This window comes from Physeter macrocephalus, chromosome 17, assembly GCF_002837175.3.
Source record: "Physeter macrocephalus isolate SW-GA chromosome 17, ASM283717v5, whole genome shotgun sequence".
Taxonomy (NCBI): Eukaryota; Metazoa; Chordata; class Mammalia; order Artiodactyla; family Physeteridae; genus Physeter; species Physeter macrocephalus.
Window position 1 is genome coordinate 55,076,457 of NC_041230.1, and position 19,816 is coordinate 55,096,272.

Here is a 19,816-nt window from a genome sequence, read left to right on the forward strand (position 1 = left end):
AACAGGGAAGAAGTAGGCCCTCACTGACCTCTGGCCTGTGACCCTTGCTGGCCCTGGGCTGACCGGCGAGGTGGGCTTCGGGCTGCAGTGCGGGGACGCTGTGGGCAAACCACAGGGTCGCTGCTGGCAGACGCTGTGCCGTTGTGTCCATCTCCCCGTCCTCGGGGGTCCTGAGGTTGTGGGACCCTCCCTCCGTCATGGCAGCGAGCCGGGGATGTGCGATTAGCCAGGACTGGGCTGTCTGCCCTCGGCGCCGGCCACAGCCGGGTTCAGGGACCACCTGCTCAGAGCAGGGCGTGTCCGAAACACGGGATCTGCACCCCCAAACCCCAGGCACACAGGAGCTGCTTGTGCACAGTGACGTTTAGGGAACCTGGCGCCTGCCAGGCCCGGGGTCGGGACTGTGTCTTAACGTTTTCACGTCTTTCACTAACACGTCCACGTGCTGTGTGCGCGCGCGGGCGCGGTCTATGGGGGCGTGACCTTACGACCACAGCTCTAGGTCAGGGCCATCTCCAGGTGTTCTGACCTTGAACTTGAGGCCTGAACCCCAGGGCTGGTCCTTTGTCTCCACGACGGCCTCAGTGCCTCAGCCATGTCACCTCCAAAGTGCCAGGCGGGGAGCCAGGTGGACAGACGTGTCCCGAGGGCGAGTGCCCGGCAGGGTGTGTGCGGCCCTGGGGACTCGGGCACGTGGTCTGATGGGCGACTGTCCCCAGGCGGCAGCAACGGGCCCTTTCTGTGCGGAAAGCAGACCACGTTTGAAGGTGGAATGAGGGAGCCTGCGATCGCCTGGTGGCCCGGGCACATCCCTGCCGGCCAGGTGAGCGAGAGCCGGCCTCGTGCCAGACCTGCGGCCATCCGGGGCGGGAGCCTTGGGCCCCTCTGGCCTGCGCCTGCGCGCGTCTGCCACGCGCACGTGTCACCGGGCAGGGAGAGCGTCTGCTCCGCGTGTGTGGACGTGCCGCGGGATGGGACCGCGTGCGCATCCACGAGCGCGCCTGGGGACCTGGCCCCTGGCCGCCATCTGGGCGGGGCAGGGCGGGCGTCCTCAGTGCGCGTGGGCCGTGTCCATCGCAGGTGAGCCGCCAGCCGGGCAGCATCATGGACCTCTTCACCACCAGCCTGTCCCTCGCAGGCCTGGAGCCACCCAGGGACAGGGCCATCGACGGCCTGGACCTCCTCCCCACCATGCTCCAGGGCCGCCTGACAGACAGGTAGGTGTGCGCCGGGCACTCGCCCCGCCTGGCGCCCCGCACCCGGCGCCGCAGCCGAGCTGGCTGACAAAGCACGTGTCCTCGCCCAGGGGGAGGTGAGACCGGGGGCCTTGGCAGGAAGCGCTTGGTGGGGCGGAGGGGCCTCGTTCCTCCCTGCGGGGTCCCTCACCCTCTGCCCGGCCCCAGCCTACACCCAGCTCCACGCCGGGGCCCTGCCCAGAGGCAGTTTCTCCAGCTCAAGACCTGCTAGTGTTTCGCTCCAACAAAATGAGTTTCCCGGGCTGCCGTGAAGGGGCGCGGATCCTGAAGTGTGCGTAGCGTAGCCAGAGCAGGCTTACGGCCAGGAGTGGGCGGCTCGCTCTTTTCTGCCTTGAGACCTGGCATGAGAGCTTGCTTCCCCCGGCGGGGGTGGCGGGGGGGCCAGCGCCACGCTCGTCCCCACAGGCCCGCCTGCCCTGCCCCGGTGCTACCCCCTTCCTCCGCCGCCAGCCTCCCCAGCACCGAGGATGAGGGACGGCCGTGGGGGCTCCTCCACAGCCCGGGGACCCTTTCAGTTGACGCTGCCTGTCCCCCTGACAGGCCAATATTCTATTACCGTGGCAACACGCTGATGGCGGTCACCCTGGGCCAGTACAAGGCCCACTTCTGGACCTGGACCAATTCCTGGGAGGAGTTCAGACAGGTGAGGGGTTCCCGGCTCCGTGGACGCCTCGTCCCTCACGCCCCACCTTGGGAGGCCTCTGTGCCCCCGGCTCACACGCTGACCTGCTGTCAGGGACCCGGGGGTGACGAGGTGTAGCCGCAAGGACAGCACCCCCCCCCCGGCCCGGGCCTCCCAGGCTCAGGAGAGGAGGGCTCAGGGCAGCGCAGCCCCAAGCCCGGGTCAGACGCTTCAGGGGTCCAGGCGGACCCGGCACCTCCCCATCCTCCCCTCCCGTCCACCCACTGGCCCGGCCAGGTGCTCTGCGGCCCCCCGAGAGGCTGTCGCGATGTTTGCTCCCCGTGTCCGCCCCCGGTCCTGACGGTGAAGTGCCCCTGCCAGGCCCGGAGCCCCACTCGGCCCTCGCAGCTCGTGGCCGCCCACCACCTCCTCTCCGCGTGCCTGGCCCGCCCCCCGCCCCCCGCTCGCCCTCCCCTAGCCAAGCCTGTGCTTCCCCAGGTCCCGTCACTGCCCTGGGCTGAGCTGTCCTGAGCACCCAGCACCCCAACGGGCAGGGCCGCGGCTGGCTCGCCCCTGAAGATGCTAAGGGGCCGAGAGGCCTAGGAGCGCCCTCCTGAGAGAGCCCTGAGGCAGGCGGTGTGGCGACCCTTGGGGACAGCGTGTGGCCTCCCTTGTCCGTCCCCAGGCCCCTCCCTACCCTGTAGGGTCCCTGTTGCGTCCAGCTGCACGGGTGCGCTGGCGTTCTGGAAGCCACCGCTCACCCACTGTGGGCTGTTGGGCCTCTTGAGGGCAGGTCTGGTCAGCCCAGCCTTCACGCAGGCCAGAGCCCACAGGGGCTGGGGAGCCTTTTCTAGCCCACAGTGTCTGCAGGCAGCGAGCAGCCACCTGCACGGCCCGTCCTGACTCGAGCACCTTCACGGTGGGGTCGGAGAGTGTCAGGAGAGGCCCCCTTGGCGTGGCTGGGTGACACCAGTGCGCAGGGCTCAGCGGGCCTTGCTGCTTCCGTTTTCCGCGGGTTCTTTGTGGGGCTTCTGCTTGGTTTGGTCTGCACGGCCGCTGTCCTGTTGTGAGACAAAACCTGCAAAACTCCCGTCTCTTCTCCAAGGCGCACAGGCGTGCAGGAACTGGGGGGTCCCTCCTGCGGTGGGTTTGCACGGTTGCAGTTCCATTCAGATGCTGGCGGTGGGGGGGGGCACCCACACGCTGCTTTGATGGCCCTTCTCCCTGCAGGGACCAGTAAGGCTGAGGGGGGTGTGTGCAGTCGGGAGGGGCCCCAGAAACTATGACAGCGGGCTTGTGGCCATCGACAGCTCCCTGAGCTCCACGGAGACTTGGATCCGCCTCTTGCATCCCTTCCAGGCGATCAACACATGAGGGGCAGCCTTGTCCGCAGGCTGGGGGCGTGGCTTAGCTGAGGACACAGGTCTGGGGTCCCCAGGTGCAGGGTTCGCCCGAGGGGACCTTGTTAACTTCCCACTGTACCCTTGTCTGGGGCATCTCCCACCCCCCTCGACCCCCCCCACCCCCCATGCCTGTGGGCCCACCTGCCCGCATCCTGATCAGGTACCAGAGGGGAAGGAGGGAGCGTCCTCCCTGTGCCAGGCCTGGTGCCACCGTCACCAACAAGCCCGTGACCTCCCCTCGTGACGTGTCTGAGGCCCGGGGGCCGAGGCAGGAGGGAGGGCCCGTGTGTCCACGGGACCTTCTGCATTTCTGGGCGAAATCCACGAGCGTGGGCTCAAGGGCACGGCTCGCCTCCCCCTCCTTCCTGTGCTCCCAAAGCCAGAGCTGTGCTGGGGCAGGGCTCCCCGCGCCCCCTCTGCCTGGCTGGGCTGCCTGGGGCTCAGCTGCGGTGCCCCTGGGGTGAGTCCTCCCTCCCTCGAGTGGCTGTGAGAGAAAACTCCTGTACTAATTAGCGGGATCTTAATAATTACATAGCTTATTTGATTTGCATCCAAATTATAATGTGTTTTCAGTCTAGACTTGGATTCTTCTCCATTAACTGCTCAGCTTTTTCATGCTAAACGTGGTTGTTTCTCGCACCGTTAAATCCACTTTCGTTCTCCAGCTGGTCTGCTTCCAGAAGGTCAGAGGTCACTCACTTGGGACCCACCTGGGCATCCGTTCTCGGCCGCCCTCGACAGCTTAGATTGCAGTCGCTGACTCAGGGGTCTACAGCTCAGGGCAGACAACTGGAATTTATCTCGCTCACCTCCCTGCTTTACTGAAAAGCAGAATATTCGCTGCTCCACCGCCTGGCTGTCCAGCACAGACAGGCGGGTGTTGGGAGGGCTGCCGTCAGACCGTGGTGCCTGCAGGAGAAGCAGGAGGCACGTCTCTGTCCCCAGCCCCGTTTTAGGGTTAACGTGCCCCACCACGGCCCCGCTCCAGACCCTGTCAACGGTGTCCCACGTTGCCTGGAGACCAGTGCCCAGCTGCTTATGGGGCCCTGAGGTCCCCAGTGCTTCTGGGGTGGCAACCCTTGGCCTCGCCCGACTCTGCCCAGATGGCAGCAGGCCTCTCCCTAGACCAAGTCAGGGAGCCCCGAGGGGCAGCCTTCAAGCCTGGGGGACACGCTGGCATGGGAACCCCACCTCATACGCGCGTCAAAGGCTGAACCCCGAGGGCAGAGGCCGCCTGGAGGGCGCGGAGCAGGGCTGCACACCTGAGCCTCGGTGAAGATGCTTCATCTCCTGTTAAGGGTGGGGGCGGTGCGACCGGGTCCCCTGTGTCTCCTCTGGCTCTCAGGCCTGCGGTCCCTCCTCAGCTGGCCAAGGAGTCGTGGAGGAATGCCAACCGCTGCGCACCTCATCTGCTACGAGGCAGATCGGGTGGACGTGAAAAGCTTGGCTCTAGAAATTAGGTGGAAGGTGGACTGAAATATTTTAGAGATTCACCACCCCCTCCCCCAAGAAAGCACTGAAGCCCTAGGGGACGGTGCACGCAGGGCAGGTGGCACGCAGCCCGGGGCTGGGCGGCAAGAGGCTGCATCCGCAGCGCGGCGTCCGCGGTCCTGCTGTGCTCGCGCCACCTGCGCTCGCTCGCGGCCTGTCGTTTCAGGGCGTGGATTTCTGCCCCGGGCAGAACGTGTCGGGGGTCACCACCCACTCGCAGGAGGAGCACACTAAGCTGCCGCTGGTCTTCCACCTGGGACGAGACCCCGGGGAGAGGTACCCGCTCAGGTGAGCCGGGGGTTACGGGGCCCCAGGCCCCCTCGTGGGCCGAGTGCAGCCGACCGAGCAGGGCGCCGAGGGCCCGGGAGCCACGCGGTCTCAGGGCGTTTGGGGCAGGACCGGCCGCTCTGAGAGAAACGAACCGGGGCCGGAGGGTGAGAAGGGAGCCTGAGAGGAGAGGTGGGGCGCTGCCCGGGCTGCGCGGCTCCGGGCGCCTGCGACGCCGGCCGGGGCCCGGGGGCTCCCGCTGAGCAGCAGCTGGCTGAAGGGGCACAGCCGCCGCCCTGGGCACCGCGTGGCTCTGCCTGAGCCTCACTTGCTGGGTGGTCCCCGCGGTGCGCGCCTCTCAGGGAGGGCGGGTGGGACGAGGTGGGGGCCGCAGCCGCTCTTCCCAGGAGGCTGCTGGATGGTGACGGGGGGGCGGGGCGGGCTTCGTCCTCAGTCTCCCCCCCAGCCCTGGCCCCCCTGGGCGGGCTGCCCCGCTCGCTGTGTCCCTCCCTCCACCTCGGTGACCTGGTGCCCCTCGCCTGCAGCATTGCCAGCACCGAGTACCTGGACGCACTTCGCCGGATCACCCCGGTTGTCCGGCAGCACCAGGAGGCCTTGGTCCCCGGACAGCCCCAGCTCAACGTGTGCGACCGGGCGGTCATGGTGAGTGGTTCGTACGTGGGCTGTGGGGGGCATCCCGGGGCCATGCGAGGGCTGACCGGGCTGCTGCAGGCACGAGCCCCACTTCCCTCCTGCTTCTCTGTCTTCGACCTCACAGGAGGGGCAGGGGGTCGCTTGGCACCTCTGCAGGTGCAGGACGAGCCAAGGCCGGGCAGGTGGCCTGGGGTGCAGCAAGCCCATGGGCCACCTCCGAGCACGCCTCCTCCAACTCCATGGGGGCTCACCCCCAAGTCCGTCCCATTACTGGGGTGTCTGTGTGGCTCCCTGCTCCACAGAGATGGGCGGCCTCCCGTCCCCGCGGCAGAGGCTCCGGCAGCACCCCAAAACCCGCAGAGAGTAAAGCCAGTAACTTAGCCTGGCTTCCAGCCCGTGGCTGCCCCTGGCCCGCACGCCGCGTTCCTCAGACCCGCCTGGCGGTCGTGAGGACGGCCGGGCGCGGCCGGGCCGGGAGGTGACGGTGAGCGTTGCCGGGTGGGTGTGACGGGTGCGCGTGGTGACACCGCAGCACGGAGGTTGGCAGCGTTCCCTAGGGCTGAGGAGTGTCGGAGGGCCGGTGGCCTCGGGGTGGCTGGGGCTCGTTGGCCAGCGCCGGTGGGGCAGCCTGGTCGCTGTTGTCCACATGTGCGGCTCACAGGGGAAGGCATCTGGGCCGGGGGCCGGCAGGGCCTCCCCCTTCCCTTGGCAGGCACTCCAGCCTCTGGACTCGGCAGTGGAGCAGGAGGGCCCCCCTGGCTCGGGACCACCGGGGTCCCTCGGGTCCCAGGAGCCTGAGAGACCCCCGCCTAGGGAGGAGCCCCTGGTGCCCCCCGCAAACCCGTCTTGTCCTCCGTGACACGGTGCTGTCCGCACCCCAGCACGCCATCTCCTGTCACGCCTGCCCTGTGGGTCGAGTCTCCAGGTAGCAGCCATTGCCTGGTGGCTCACGGACCGTCTTATTGACAGTCGGGGAGATGGGGAGGGACTGACTTGACCGGGGTGCTGCCGCCACCTCCTGGGCGCGGCGGGAATTGCCGCGGCTCGGCCGACCCCGGAACAGCAGAAAGCAGGGGCCCCCGCCCCAAGTGAGCTGAGGACCCCGGAACAGCGTGGGGTGGCCTCAGACTCTGAAGCGAGCACTGCCACCAGAGAGGTGCATGGACTTAACAGTGTGTGGAGGCGTGCGGGCGTGTGTGTGCGCGCGCACACACACGAGCGTGCAAAGCCCTCCCCGGTCCCCGCGCTCTGCCTGGGCCCCGCTCGTCCAGGCCAGCGGGTGAGGACTCTGCGTAGTGACCTCTGCTCTTGGGACAAGAGCAGCCCGGGCAGCCCACCTCCCTAGAGCTTTATCAGACGCCCTCCCTGACCCCCGCAGGCTCACGGGTTGGGTCCAGAATCTGCTTTCTGCATGCACCTGGCCCCTTTCTCTGCTCTGCCTCAGAGGTTGGGAACTGCTTCCTTATCTAAACCTGGCCCTGCCAGGCGGCCTGTGCAATCAGAGGGCCACCTGATGCCATTCAGGGTAGGGGAGGGCTTTACCTGCGGTTCGCACTGGCGCTGATGTTCTGATTCAGACTCGGGCCCTGGCAGGGGCGGTAGTAGGGGGAGTGCCCCCCACAGGGTGATTAGGGGGATGGGTACACCTCCTGGGTGAGGGGACACGACAGAGCCACAGGGGCTCCCTCTCGGGCATGAGTGTCCTGTTTTTTTTAAAGGAACATTTATTTATTTACTTACTTACTTACTTATTTATTGGCTGCGTTGGGTCTTGGTTGCTGCGCGCGGGCTTTCTCTAGTTGTGGCGAGCAGGGGCCACTCTTCGTTGCGGTGCGCGGGCTTCTCATCGCGGTGGCTTCTCTTGTTGCGGAGCACTGGCTCTAGGCACGCGGGCTTCAGTGGTTGTGGCGCACGGGCTCAGTTGCTCCGCGGCATGTGGGATCTTCCCGGACCAGGGCTCGAACCCGTGTCCCCTGCACTGGCAGGCGGATTCCCAACACCTGCACCACCAGGGAAATCCGAGTGTCCTGTTCTGTTGCCAGGAAATCATGGCCACACAAAGCAAGTCTGCCCATGAAGGTGCAGCCGGGAGAGCCTGTGCTGAAGCAGGCCAGCTTTCCCTGGGGCACCAAGGCCGCCACCTATAGAGCTCATCGGGAGGCCAAGGTTGTGGGCAGTTAGCGGACTGTCCCCTTCAGTGACAGGCAGGCCCTGTTAATACCAGGCTGCTGTGGGGCAGTGTCTCCTGTGCCGGCCTCAGGCATCGAGTTGCCTCGGAGCCAGGTGGAGACAGGTGATTCCACACTGCAGCCACCCATTGGGGTGGGGCAGGTCACAGGCCTGGGCAGGGCAGGAGTCTGGAAAGTGCTGAGTCCACAAGGGCTTGGAATAACTGCATGTCCCCTTTCTGAATTTTCATTACCCAGAACTGGGCACCCCCGGGCTGCGAGAAGTTAGGGAAGTGCCTGAGGCCCCCGGAGTCTGTCCCAGAGAAGTGCTCCTGGCCCCACTAGCACCGGCTTGGGCTCAGGACAGGCCTGGGCGTAGGAAGGCTCTGGCCTCAGGGCTCCTGTGCTGGAAGAGCCCCGACTCCCTCCGCCCTGACTGCTGCCAGACGGACGTCACCTGTAGCCAGCAGCAGGACCTGCAAGACTACGCCTGCTGCAACCCGGCCCTGGAGTCAGTTCCCAGCCCACCGGGCCTGCCTGACCGTACAGCCGCAGGCTCACATCGGCCCCTGAACCGGAGGCTGCCCGCCTCATGTCCTCCCACTCCGCTCCAGCTACCTCCCTGCTGCCTCTTCCAGGGCTTGAGCTCTGCCCCAGGACCCAGAGGCCTGACTCGCCATAGCTGCCCCTGCAGTCCCCTCAGGACTTCAGCCCTGGTGTCGAGGGCGGCCGTGCCAATCCTGTGTTGCCCCTTGGCGCCGTGCACAGGGGATACCCCAGCGCCCCTCCCCCGCGTACTTCCCCCCCATGGTCGGGGGGGTGTGTGTGAACACGAAGGGGGAGGAGGCCAAGGGCCTCCCTGTCCCGGAGCCTCGACAGCCAAGGCCTCCCCAGTCTAGTGCGGACAGCTGAAGCCACCAGCTTCCTTGGAGATCAGGACTCCCGACCCCAGCACACTGTGGGGCCTGCCTGTGCTTCAGAGGTGCCCCGCCCGCCCTCCCGTCCTCGAGCCCAAGGTGGCAAAGCTTAAGGATGAGCCCATTGACCACCAAAGTCAGGAGAGCCTGAGCAGGACTGTGAACGGCCTCCAGGGAGTGCCCCTTAAGGCCCGTGGGCCGTCTTCATTGTGTGGAGTTTCCACTCTGCAGACTGTCACACCACCTCTGTACTGTTGTAAGACTTGGGAAATTATGACGAGAACAGGTTTAGAATAAAGTAACGGGCATTTTAGCCTTTTGTTTTTAAATGAAATTCTATTTGGGGGAAGTTGTCACCCCTGGGTACCACGGTGGGGGCTAGAGTGGGCCAAGCCAAGCATTCCATCACTCCCTCCTCCGCTGCCCTCCCCCTGCAGGCCCCGGGGGAGCCAGGCACCAAACGCCTGGGCTTCCGCCTCTGGCTCGCCCCGCCCCCGGCCATTGGTCCTCTGAACTGCTCCCTTCCGGGCCTCTGCACCGCACTCCTGCTCGGAATCCCTCCTTGCTCCGGTCCTCAGGCACCGGCGCGCTCCTGGGGATAGGGCCAGGCCGTGTGTGTGCGCCGTGCGCCCCGTGCGCGCGCCAGCCCCCTCGCACCGCGCTGCAGGAGCTCAGCCGAGACCCGCCGGGGAGGGAAGAAGAGCGGGCGAGGCAGCGCGCGCCGCCCGAGGCCTGGGGTCCCGGCCACAGCTGCGCCGAAGACCTGCGGGAGCTCTCGGCTCGGCCGAACCGGGCGAGGATTTTCCCGAAAGTCCGGCCGAGGCTGCGTAGACGCCGCACTCCATCAACCCTGGCTCGCACCTGGGCCCCGCGCGAACGTCCTTGAGGCGGGGACGCCAGTGTTCAGGGCACAAGAAATAAGCACGTGTCTTAGGACCGACCGCACTCAAGATTCGATGAGCTACGGTACCTCCTACGGGAGATGGTGGGCCCCGCCCACCCGAACCCAGACCCGCCCCCTCATTCCACGCTGGCTCGGAGCCGCCTTGGGCTCCCGGCCCCGCCCCCTGGGGGCTCCGCCCCCTGGGGGCTCCTCCCCCACCCCGCGCAGGCGCGGAGCCTATTAGCCCGCTCCTCGTGCCCTCGAGACGCGCGGACGCTGCGATGGCGGATTCCGAGCTGCGGCTGGTGGCGCAGCGCATCCGCAGCTTCCCCGACTTCCCCGTCCCCGGCGTGCTGTTCAGGTACGGGCAGCTGGGCCACGTGGGGCGCGCGGGCGGAGGAACGGAGGGACGGACCGGGCCGCGCGGCCCGGGATGTCGGGGCGCGGGGGGCTCTGCGTGGGCCCGAGAGTCACCAGGCCTGTCCTTGCGTGCCAGGGACATCTCACCCGTCCTGAAGGACCCCGACTCCTTCCGCGCCTCCATCAGCCTCCTGGCTAATCACCTGAAAAAGGTCCACGGCGGCAGGATCGACTACATCGCGGGCAAGTGGAGCGTCAGGGGTCCGCCGGGTCCCCGGACTCTCCCTGGTGCTGCTCGCGTCTGCTATGAGGGCGCAGTGTCGGGAGTCCTTTACCCTGGGCAGGGTGGCTTTGGGGGTCTTTTAGGGGACTCGCCGGACGCCCCAGCGGTGCTTGGGTTGTATGAACAGACCCGCTGCCCCATCCCGACTTTGCAGCCGTGAGAGGGGCGACAGGCCCCTCCAGCGGCCGGGGAGCGCCTCTGCTGGGTGGGTGCCGGCGGCGGGGCTGAGGGCAGGCACGACAGGTGGGGCCCCAGAGCTGAATTTCCCCAGGGGTTGTCTGACCAGAATCCACTGGGCCAAGCATGCTTTCTTGTTTTACCGGCGGGTATTGAGCGCCTGCCGTGTGCCAGGTCCTGTACCCAGTGGTGGGTTTTAGGATAACCCAGGAGATCGTGGAAGATCCTGGCAGGTCCTGTTTCTCTTTGAGAGCCCCACCCCTGATCCTCCCTGGTTCTTGGATACCCTGAGGGGCCACAGCACTGCCCTGGAGGCTGGAGGGCTCCAATTGGTTGAGTCCTGCAGAGGCTTCTTCCCTTCAGAAGCGCTCCCTCCCTAACCACACTCCTACGTGGGGAAGAGGCCCTTGAGTTCCCCCATCACAGCTCAGTCCACCCCCGTAGGTGGCCGGCGCAGTCACTGCCTCTCCTCCTGGACTAGAAGCTCCTGGGGCAGACGCTGAACCGTCTGCTAAGGACGTTTCAGGTACCACCAGCCACTGGTGAGCAGCTGAGCTTTGGAGAGAGGTCAGGTGACTTACCGGGGCCACACAGCTATTTACACTGCCCTGTGACCTCTCTAGCACCTAGCAGTCCCTGTGTGGTAGGTGATCTGTCAACATTCCCAAAGTGGATGGATGTCATTGGTCTTTCACTTGGAGGCAACAAGGCTGTGTGTCCTGTGTTGTGATGGCTACTTGTCACTGTTCAGCCGTGACCCATGGGGACCCCAATGCTGCTGTACCCCGCGGCTGCCCCCCAACACCCCAGGTCTCACCGACAGGCCTAGACTCCCGTGGCTTCCTGTTTGGTCCCTCCCTGGCCCAGGAGCTGGGCTTGGGCTGCATCCTCATCCGGAAGCGAGGGAAGCTGCCAGGCCCCACTGTGTGTGCCTCATACGCACTGGAATACGGGAAGGTGAGAAGGCTGGGGGCTGCCTCTGTGGAGCCTCCATTCCCGAAAGGAGAGTCGTGGACTCCAGTGGAGCTGCCGTGGTTGGTTGGAGTGGACATGGGAACTCAGACTGAGAAGCTGGGCCAGGCTGACAGAGCCAGGAGACAGGGTGGGTTGGAACTGGGGCCCAGGGCGTGGCCCCTTGTCAGTTCCCCAGGTCTGCACACTAAGGCCATTTTGGGGAAGCTCGTAGATCACATGCCCGCTTTCATCTGCAGGCTGAGCTGGAGATCCAGAGAGACGCCCTGGAGCCAGGGCAGAAGGTGGTGGTTGTGGATGATCTGCTTGCCACTGGCGGTGAGGATTCCCCCCCCACCCCCAGCGGAGCGGGCCTGGCGTCACCGTCCGGTGGGGGTGGAGAACGGGTCTGGGCGCTCCAGCTTCCCAGGGCCCGTCTCCACACCACCCCTCCCTCCCCGCCTCCCCAGGAACCATGCGTGCAGCCTGTGAGCTGCTGGGGCAGCTGCAGGCGCAGGTGCTGGAGTGCGTGAGCCTGGTGGAGCTGACCTCTCTGAAGGGCAGGGAGAAGTTGGGGGCTGTGCCCTTCTTCTCTCTCCTGCAGTACGAGTGACCCCGGCCCCACCCCCGCACCAACTGGAAGAGAAGAGGATCAGCCTGAGCGGCTGCAGCGACCCCCGCTGGCCACCAGGGGGACCAGAAGCCCGGGTGGGGGTGGGGTGGGTACTTCTGCGTCTGTGGCTGAGTGATTTTCTCCTGAGCGGGGCTGCTGCCTGGGGGGCCTGCTGGGGCTTCTGCAAACCCCAAGGCCTGGAGCTGCAGGCTCGTTGACAGTGGAATGAGAGAATAAACGACTTTCTAGAGCGGAGTCTCCTCCCCAGGGTCAGTGTGGGAAGGTGCAGGGGCCTTTCTGACATTAGCATTTGGTGGTTCTCGAGCCCTGTGAGCCGCCGTCTGCACACAGAGGGGCAGCCCACCCTGGCTTCCCCTGCTGCTGTAACTCATCACGCATGCGTGTGAACTTCAAACAACTTTATCTTACAGTTCTGGAGGCCAAGTCCAAAAAATCGGTGTGGGCAGGCAGGGCTGGTTCCTTCTGTGGGCTCTAGGGAGAACCTGTTCCTTGGCTCTCGGCTCCTGCTGGCATCTTGCAATCTCTCTCAGATTCAGCATCTGCCTGCCTCCCTCTTACGAGGGCCCCGTGTGACACCCAGCCCACCCAGATACTCCAGGACCACCTCAGGATCCCACGTGGACACCCGGGAGGGTTCTCTGCCAGCCACACTACCCTCCCCGCGCCCCCCCCCCCCCACTCTTCTGCACCCTGTGTACGAGGGGGCCCTCCGCCACACTGGCCCGAAGCCCTCGAGCCCAGCAGCCAGAGGCCTGACCCTCACGGGGACTCGGGACGGGGAAAGCAAAGTGCGTTGTGTTCCTGGTGGAAGTGAGACACAGGCCCGGCAGCCCAGCAGTGTCGGCACCTGTCCGCCAGGCTCACAGCGCCTCTTCGGCACGGGAGAGGCGGGCCAGCTGTGCCACGACACCTGCCAGGTCGGCGGCCTTGTCCAGCTTGACGTAGGTGTCGGTGCGGATGCGGTGGAGGCTGAGCCAGTTGGGCAGCAGCTCAGACAGGAGCTGCACGTGCTTCTCCATCTCCCCTGCGGTGGGGGGGGGGGGCATGTGAGGCTGGGTGTCGGGGCCCTATGAGGCCTCCCGGGTCAAGACTGGGAAGGACTCCAGTCGTGACCACACAGCCTTGCCAAGGAGCTGACCCTCCTGTGGAAACCCCACAATGGGAGGCGCCCAGCAGCTGAGGGACCAGAGACCTTGGAGGCAACAGGCAAGTCCTCTGGGGCCTGGGGGCTGATGGAGGGACCACAGGGGAAACAAGGCTGGGTTGGGTTGAGAGTGGGAACAGCCCCTCAGGGCTGCAGGAGCCGAGGGGCCCAGACAGCCTCAGGAGGTGAGCCTGGGGTACGGTGCCCGCCCTCACCTGGGACCTGGGGAGGGCCCCGCACGTACCGGGGCTCATGGCCGCGCGGTAGCTGCCCGCCATCTTGGCGCAGGCCACCGCCATGGTGAGCGCTGGCTTGCGCTCCGACACGAAGACGCCGCGCAGCACGCGGGCCAGCTCGGGCAGCCGCTCAAGCCGCTGCAGCCGCTGCTCGCGCTCCGGGCGCCGCGTCATCTGCGCGAGCTGCTTCTGCGCCTCCTTGGCCCGGATCTGCAGTGGGCGGGACGGTCAGGGGACGTCGGTCTCACCCCTCACCACCACCCGCGGGGACGCCAAACACTCACCCGCTCCAGCAGGGCCTGGGACACCCCCTTCAGAGCGGCAGGCGGCGTGGCCGGCGGGGTGGCCGGCAGTGCCGGGCTGGCGGACGGGGGGCTGCTAGGCTGGGCCGTGCGCTGGGCCAGGTCACTCAGAGCCTTCTCCATCTGGAGCAGGTCAGAGGGGAGAGGTCGGGAGACGCCTCCCCCCGGTTCAGCCACAGGGGAGGCGCCTCTCACCCCGTCTGTGTGGGCCCCCCCCCCCCGCGAGTCCTTTGTCCAGCCCAGGTCACCAAGCACATCAAGGGCCTTGCTCACCGCCCCAGGGCAGAGCCTGCTGGTGGGCGTTGCTCTGCCTGTGGGGAGGGCAGGTCCGGCTACCCTGAGGCCCACGGCCAAGGGTGGAGCCTGTCAGGCACCAACATGGGGGTCAGGCCGCCCCGCACCAGCCTTACCCTGGGTGACATCAGGCTGCGGGCACGGGCCAGCACCTCCTGGGCGGAGGCCAGCTTCTCCACAGTGGGCGGCTGGGGCAGCTCGGCCGGCTCGACGTCAGGCACTTCGTCCACGTTGAAGCGGGGGTGCCAGCGTGTCAGCTGGTCCTCAGGCACCTCCATGGGGGGGTTCAGGGAGGCCAGGAAGGCCTGTGTGAGAAGGGGGTGCACCAGGTGACCCTGGGCACATCTGCCTGTGGGTGTGCAGAGCTGTCCGGGTTCCTGTCCCAGCTGGGCAACCTTGGGCAAGTTACTTCACTTCTCTGAGCCCCAGGTGCTCAGCTGGGCTGAGGGTACAGCACAGAGCACGCAGCAGCACCCACTGGACTCTCCCCGAGCTTCCCGGGGCCAGAGGCTACCAGCCTCGGGCTCCCTGCTTGTCTGCTCAGGGCAGGGTCCCCGCCCAGCCCCGCGCCTGCCCATGTGTAGAAGACAGCCATGGAGAGTGGTTAAGAGAACTCTAGAATTCAGCCTCGGGAGGAGCCCATTTCCTGCGGCGGCAGATGGGGCCGCGACAGCAGGGACAACATGAGGACCTGAGCTGGGCCACCCACTCACCCTGTGATGCTCCTGGACTCGGGCTAGCAGCTTCTGCCTGAAGACCTGGCGCCGCTGCAGCAGGTGCGATGCCGTGAGCTGGGGGGCCGCACTGCCAGCCTCTGTGGGGAGAGTCCAGGCCTGAGCCCCAGGGCTGCGCCTACCCAGTCACCCAGCCCACCCCCACGGGTCTCAGACAAGGCCCAGTGCCCGAGGCCTTACACCCACGCTGAAACCGTGCAGCGTCCCGGGCAAGAACCCCGAGGCCCAACACACTCACGCTGGTCCAGCAGCGGCTCGATGGTGAGCTGGTAATCAGACCTCCTGATGCCATCCTTGAAGGTGGGGATGTAGCGCTCCTGGCGGAAGTGGTAGGAGCCAGGGTACACGGTTTTGATCTGGCCCACGTTGCGCTCCTCAAAGCGCCTACGGGACGAGGGTGCGGGGGGTCAGAGAGCCGGGGTCGGAGGGCACACAGACTCCAAGGTCAGGACGAGGCCCTGACCCCCCGACCCCCGGCTCACTTGCGCATCATGTCCTGGACGCCCTGCTTGACCTTGGTGAAGGTCACAGTCTCAGAGCGGTTGTAGAGCAGGCTCACGATGGTGTCCATGCTGCGGAACATCTCGGCCAGCACCTGGTACTTGTAGGGCAGCACGAGGCCCGGGGGCCCCGGCTGGGCCAGGGCGTGGAAGCGCTGGTAGGCAGGCATCTGCTCACCACTGCCAGGGAGGGAGCGGGGCCATGAGAGAAGCACCAGACCCACCCCCTCCAGCAGCCAACGGCAGGCAAAGTGGTGGGGGAAGACCCCAGAGCCGGGGGTCCACCCCCAGGGCACACTGCGCACCCGTTTACAAAGCCCCTACGCGCCCACTGTCTCCCAGTCACGAGTACTACCAGGGACAGAGACAAAAGCCTGGCCTCAAACCCAGCTGTCACCCAGGGCGGTCCCAGACCATCCCCAGCCCTGGCTTCCTTGTCTGTAAAAGGCATATGATAACTACGTGACCTGGAAGGACAGACACGGTGCCAGGCAGCAGGTCCCGGTAACTGCTGGCTGTCGGTGGTCTGAAATTCGCAGGAGCCGGCCCTCTCACAGATGGAGGCCGACACAATTGCACTGCGCTGACTCCTTGGAGGACGTGGCCCTCCTCCCCCCCCGAACCACCACAGCCCAGCCCCGCCAGGCCTCCCACCAGGCCACCCCTTCCTGGGTGCCTAGCCGCCCTCCCTAGACTCACCACAGCCCGGCTGGGTGCCCCTCGTCCTCCGGCGCGCTGGGTTCCCCAGCATTCTTCTGTGCACTTGCCTTCAGCTCCTGGACCCGTGCCCCCAGATCCTGTGCCCGCTGCAGGCACGACTTAAGCTCAGAGAGAGTGACTTTGGAAGGGACCTACGGACACAGAGTGCTGTCAGCCCGCCTGTCACCCCAGGCCAGTGCACCTCCCCTGCCCTCAGTCCAGCCTCCTCACCTTGTCCTTGTCCTCCTGGGCTGCCAGGCAAGGTCGCTGACTGGCTGAGAGGACGCCCTTCTTTGTCTTCTTGCTTTGGGGAGAAGACTGCTCTGGGGAGCCAGCGGCAGCTGGGGAACTAGGGCCAGAGACCTGGTGGGAAGGACCCCAAAGGTGATGCAACCACAAGACTCTGGCGTGCACCATCTCGCAGAAAGCAGCTCTCCTGCCCCCTTGGTTAACTAGGACACGCCCCACTCACAGCCAGGTCCAGAGTCACCCAGGCCTGACCCCTCCCCCAGTCTTGCAGACGAACCTGGCGTTTACCAGTCCGCTGGGCTCTGGCCCTCCCCCAGCATCTATCAGATCAGGCACCCCCCCTGTCACTGGAAGTCCTATGGAAGGGAGGCCCCGCGAGGCTACGGGACCCCGCCTGCCAGGTGCGCGTGAGCCGGCCCTAGCCCCTCCTCCCGCGGGGGGCCTGGGTTCGACCCAGGTCGGTGCCCTCCTCCAGGGCAGGTCTCTCCAGCAGCCCCGCCCCCGCCCCACCCGGGCCGGCTCACCGCTCCACCGGTTCCCTCCCGTCTGTGCCCCTCCCAGGCCTCAGTTTCCTCCTCCCCTCCGCGCCCTCACCGCGTTGGCCGGCAGTCGCAGCCTCCTGCGCGCGGGCGGCGCAGGCTCGTCGCGCGTGGGCTCGGCGGGCGAGCGGGCGCGCTTGCGGCTGCTGCCGGGGCCGGGGGCCGGGGCGCGGGACGCGGGCTTGGCGGGACTCGGGGTGCGCCAGGCCGGCTTGGTGCGCGTAGGCTTGGCCCGGAGCCCAGGACGGCGGCGCGCGAAGAAGTCGGTGAGGCGGCACTGTGCCATGGCGGGAGCGGTAGGACCGGCGAGGCCGGGGCTGCAGGACCGCGACTGCAGGACCGCAGGCGGAAGTGGAGCCTCTTTTCCCGCTGATTTTCGCGCCGCGCCCTGGCCCCGCCCCGGCCGTGGGCGGAACCATCGGCGCCTTGGCCACAGGGGGTTGGCGCAATATGGAGAGGCCCGGGCGCGTGCGCGCTGGCCCTCTCGGGCTGCGCCTACCGCGCATGCGCCGCAGCGAGGGTCTGGGTTGTTTGCCGGTCCGCGTGCTGTTTCCCGAGTCCTGGGTGGGCCTGCGCCGGGCGGCACGGTTCCGGGTGGGCGACGAGCCAGTGCTGTCCTGGCAAAGAGGAAAACGCTACGCTGCTTCCACCTGAAATTTAAACTAATACGGTGCAATGAAGCTGGCGCCCGGCTGCGCGGACGAGGAGGGCGCTGCGCACGTGGCCGCGGGGGCGGGGGTCTCGGCGTGTCCTGGGCCTGGCCTGGCGCCCAGTGTGCGGACCAGGACCCTGAGGCTGGTGGATGCGCCTCGAAAGAAGGTGTTCGGCAGTTAGGCGAACGGACCGAGACCACTGAATTGCACACTTCTTTAAGGGTGAAGGTTATGTTTCAATCAAGCTGTTATTTTGAAAGAGAAAGTTGCTCTCAAATGGCCAAATTGGAAAGAAAGTTCTTAAAGCCTGAAGCTTGGGTTATCTGGCAGGCTCAATGTCTGTGGAATTCCCATCACAGAAGAATGCAGTCAGCCCGGTTCTGAAGTCTGACCACAGGTCTGGGAGGAAACTAAATCACAAGGGTTGTCTTTGGGAGGGGGTGAGGGCTGAGACGGGAGTTTTACTTTGCCATCTTTTCCGAGTTTTCTGTAAGGAGCATGAATCGTGCCTTTACAAAAGTAAAATTTAAAGGAACAAACATCAGGTGGGGTGGTGCTTGCAGAATGACGAGAGTGGGAAAGTTGGGGGCTGATGAGACAGTTTGGTAGAGAAGCGTCGTTGCTCACATGTTATAAAGGGCACAGCAACTAGATCCATATTTTGTTAGCAGCCAGTAGCAAGTTATTAGTGGGCCGAGGCGAGCATTTTTAAGGCTACATTTTGTTACAGTTTTGTTTTGGTGTGTGTACTCTGAGCCACCAAGTAAAGTGTGTTTTTTAAAATTTATTTTATTGAAGTATAGTTGGTTTACAGTGTTGTGTTAACGTTTGTGGTGCAGCAAAGTGATTCAGTTATACATACACATACATATTCTTTTTTTATATGTTCTTTTCCATTATGGTTTATCTCAGGAGATTGGATATAGTTCCCTGTGCCATAGAGTAGGACCTTGCTGTTTCTCCATTCCATATATAATAGTTTGAATCTGCTAACTCCAAACTCCCAGTCCAACCCTCTCCAGCTCCCACTCCCCCTTAGCAGCCCCAAGTTTGTTCTCTGTGTCTGAGTCTGTTTCTGTTTTGTAGATAAATTCATTTGTATCATTTTTTTTTAGATTCTGCCAGTGAGTGATATCATATATTTGTCTTTCTCTTTCTGACTTACTTTACTTAGTATGTAATCTCTGAGTCCATCCATGTTGCTGCAAATGGCATTATTTCACTCTTTTATGGCTAATAGTCCACTGTCTGTGTATACCACATCTTCTTTATCTGTTCATATGTTGAGGGACATTTAGGTTGTTTCCATGTCTTGCCTATTGCGAATAGTGCTGCTGTGAACATAGGGGTGCATATATCTTTTCGAATTAAAGTCTGTCTGGTTATAGGCCCAGGAGTGGGATTGCTGGATCGTATGGTACCTCTATTTTTAGTTTTATGAGGAACCTCCATACTGTTTTCCATAGTGACTGCAACTCATTTACATTCCCACCAACAGTGCAGGAGGGTTCCCTTTTCTCCACACCCTCTCCAGCATTTGTTATTTGTAGACTTTTTTTTTTTAGCGTTTATTTATTTGGCTGTACCGGGTCTTCGTTGTGGCGTGTAGGATCTTTTTTTTTTAGTTGCGGCGTGTGGGCTCTTAGTTGTGGCGTGCAAACTCTTATTTGCGGCAGGCGGGATCTAGTTCCCTGATCGGGGATTAAACCTGGGCCCCCTGCATTGGGAACGTGGAGTCTTAACCACTGGACCACCAGGGAAGCCCCCTGTAGACTTTTTTTTTGGTGTGGTACGCAGGCCTCTCACTGCCGTGGCCTGTCCCGTTGCGGAGCACAGGCTCCGGACGCGCAGGCTCAGCGGCCACGGCTCACGGGCCCAGCCGCTCCGCGGCACGTGGGATCCTCCCGGACCGGGGAACGAACCCGTGTCCCTTGCATCGGCAGGCGGACTCTCAACCACTGCGCCACCAGGGAAGCCCCCTGTAGACTTTTTAACGATGTCTGTTCTCACCTGTGTGAGGTGATACCTCATTGTAGTTTTGATTTCCATAAAAAACGCATTTTTAATCAAAACAGTGGTTGGGGATTGTAGGCAGGCATCACCCTGAGTCAAAGTGGAGCCTGCTGCGCATTAAAGAGGGGCAGCGTGTGGGAGTCTAGACCTGCCTGGGGGCCTACGCTGCGGGCATAGCCTCTCCTTGAGACCAGAGGCGGTAAGGGGACCTTGTACACCTCGGCTGGCTCGTAGCTGCTCATCAGGAGGGAGGGTGCAACAAGGTGGATTCCCACGCTCTGTTTCACATTTCGAAAACAGGGAGACACCTGGTCTGGAGAGGTGACAGCGGCAGGACCTGACAGAAGTGACTGTGCGCTCGGGCCCCCGCCTGCCGTTTAGCCCAGC

The 19,816-nt window shown here is 64.4% G+C and overlaps 3 protein-coding genes across 5 annotated transcripts; 2 read left to right on the forward strand and 1 right to left on the reverse strand.

Annotated features, from left to right (window-relative positions):
• Positions 1 to 595: 595 nt before the first annotated feature.
• On the forward strand, positions 596 to 9,200 carry LOC114484069 (N-acetylgalactosamine-6-sulfatase). The gene is made up of 6 exons (XM_028478039.2): positions 596 to 823; positions 1,081 to 1,217; positions 1,797 to 1,899; positions 4,939 to 5,060; positions 5,585 to 5,702; positions 8,120 to 9,200. Exons 1-6 carry the CDS (start codon positions 596 to 598, stop codon positions 8,204 to 8,206), a joined length of 795 nt encoding a protein of 264 aa, XP_028333840.2. The 3' UTR covers positions 8,207 to 9,200.
• A 327-nt stretch (positions 9,201 to 9,527) lies between these two features.
• Positions 9,528 to 12,294, forward strand: APRT (adenine phosphoribosyltransferase). 3 transcript variants are annotated; one of them, XR_003676576.2, is made up of 5 exons: positions 9,528 to 10,022; positions 10,158 to 10,264; positions 11,305 to 11,583; positions 11,693 to 11,771; positions 11,903 to 11,934. XR_003676576.2 is itself a non-coding variant. In XM_028478037.2 (5 exons), exons 1-5 carry the CDS (start codon positions 9,943 to 9,945, stop codon positions 12,261 to 12,263), a joined length of 627 nt encoding a protein of 208 aa, XP_028333838.1. In that variant the 5' UTR covers positions 9,528 to 9,942; the 3' UTR covers positions 12,264 to 12,294. The 3 variants fall into 3 exon arrangements, 2 of the variants coding, with proteins under 2 accessions (XP_028333838.1, XP_023980746.1); XM_028478037.2 differs by lacking the exon at positions 11,903 to 11,934 and adding an exon at positions 12,037 to 12,294 and having other exon boundaries at positions 11,305 to 11,438; XM_024124978.3 differs by having other exon boundaries at positions 9,534 to 10,022; positions 11,305 to 11,438; positions 11,903 to 12,166.
• Positions 12,295 to 12,797: 503 nt separating this feature from the next.
• On the reverse strand, positions 12,798 to 17,095 carry CDT1 (chromatin licensing and DNA replication factor 1). The gene is made up of 10 exons (XM_024124977.3): positions 16,819 to 17,095; positions 16,207 to 16,338; positions 15,976 to 16,127; positions 15,259 to 15,456; positions 15,015 to 15,160; positions 14,756 to 14,856; positions 14,159 to 14,347; positions 13,731 to 13,871; positions 13,455 to 13,656; positions 12,798 to 13,090 (listed from the first exon to the last, which is right to left on the reverse strand). The coding sequence occupies exons 1-10, from the start codon at positions 17,047 to 17,049 to the stop codon at positions 12,927 to 12,929; spliced, it is 1,656 nt and encodes a 551-aa protein (XP_023980745.1). The 5' UTR covers positions 17,050 to 17,095; the 3' UTR covers positions 12,798 to 12,926.
• Positions 17,096 to 19,816: the final 2,721 nt, after the last annotated feature.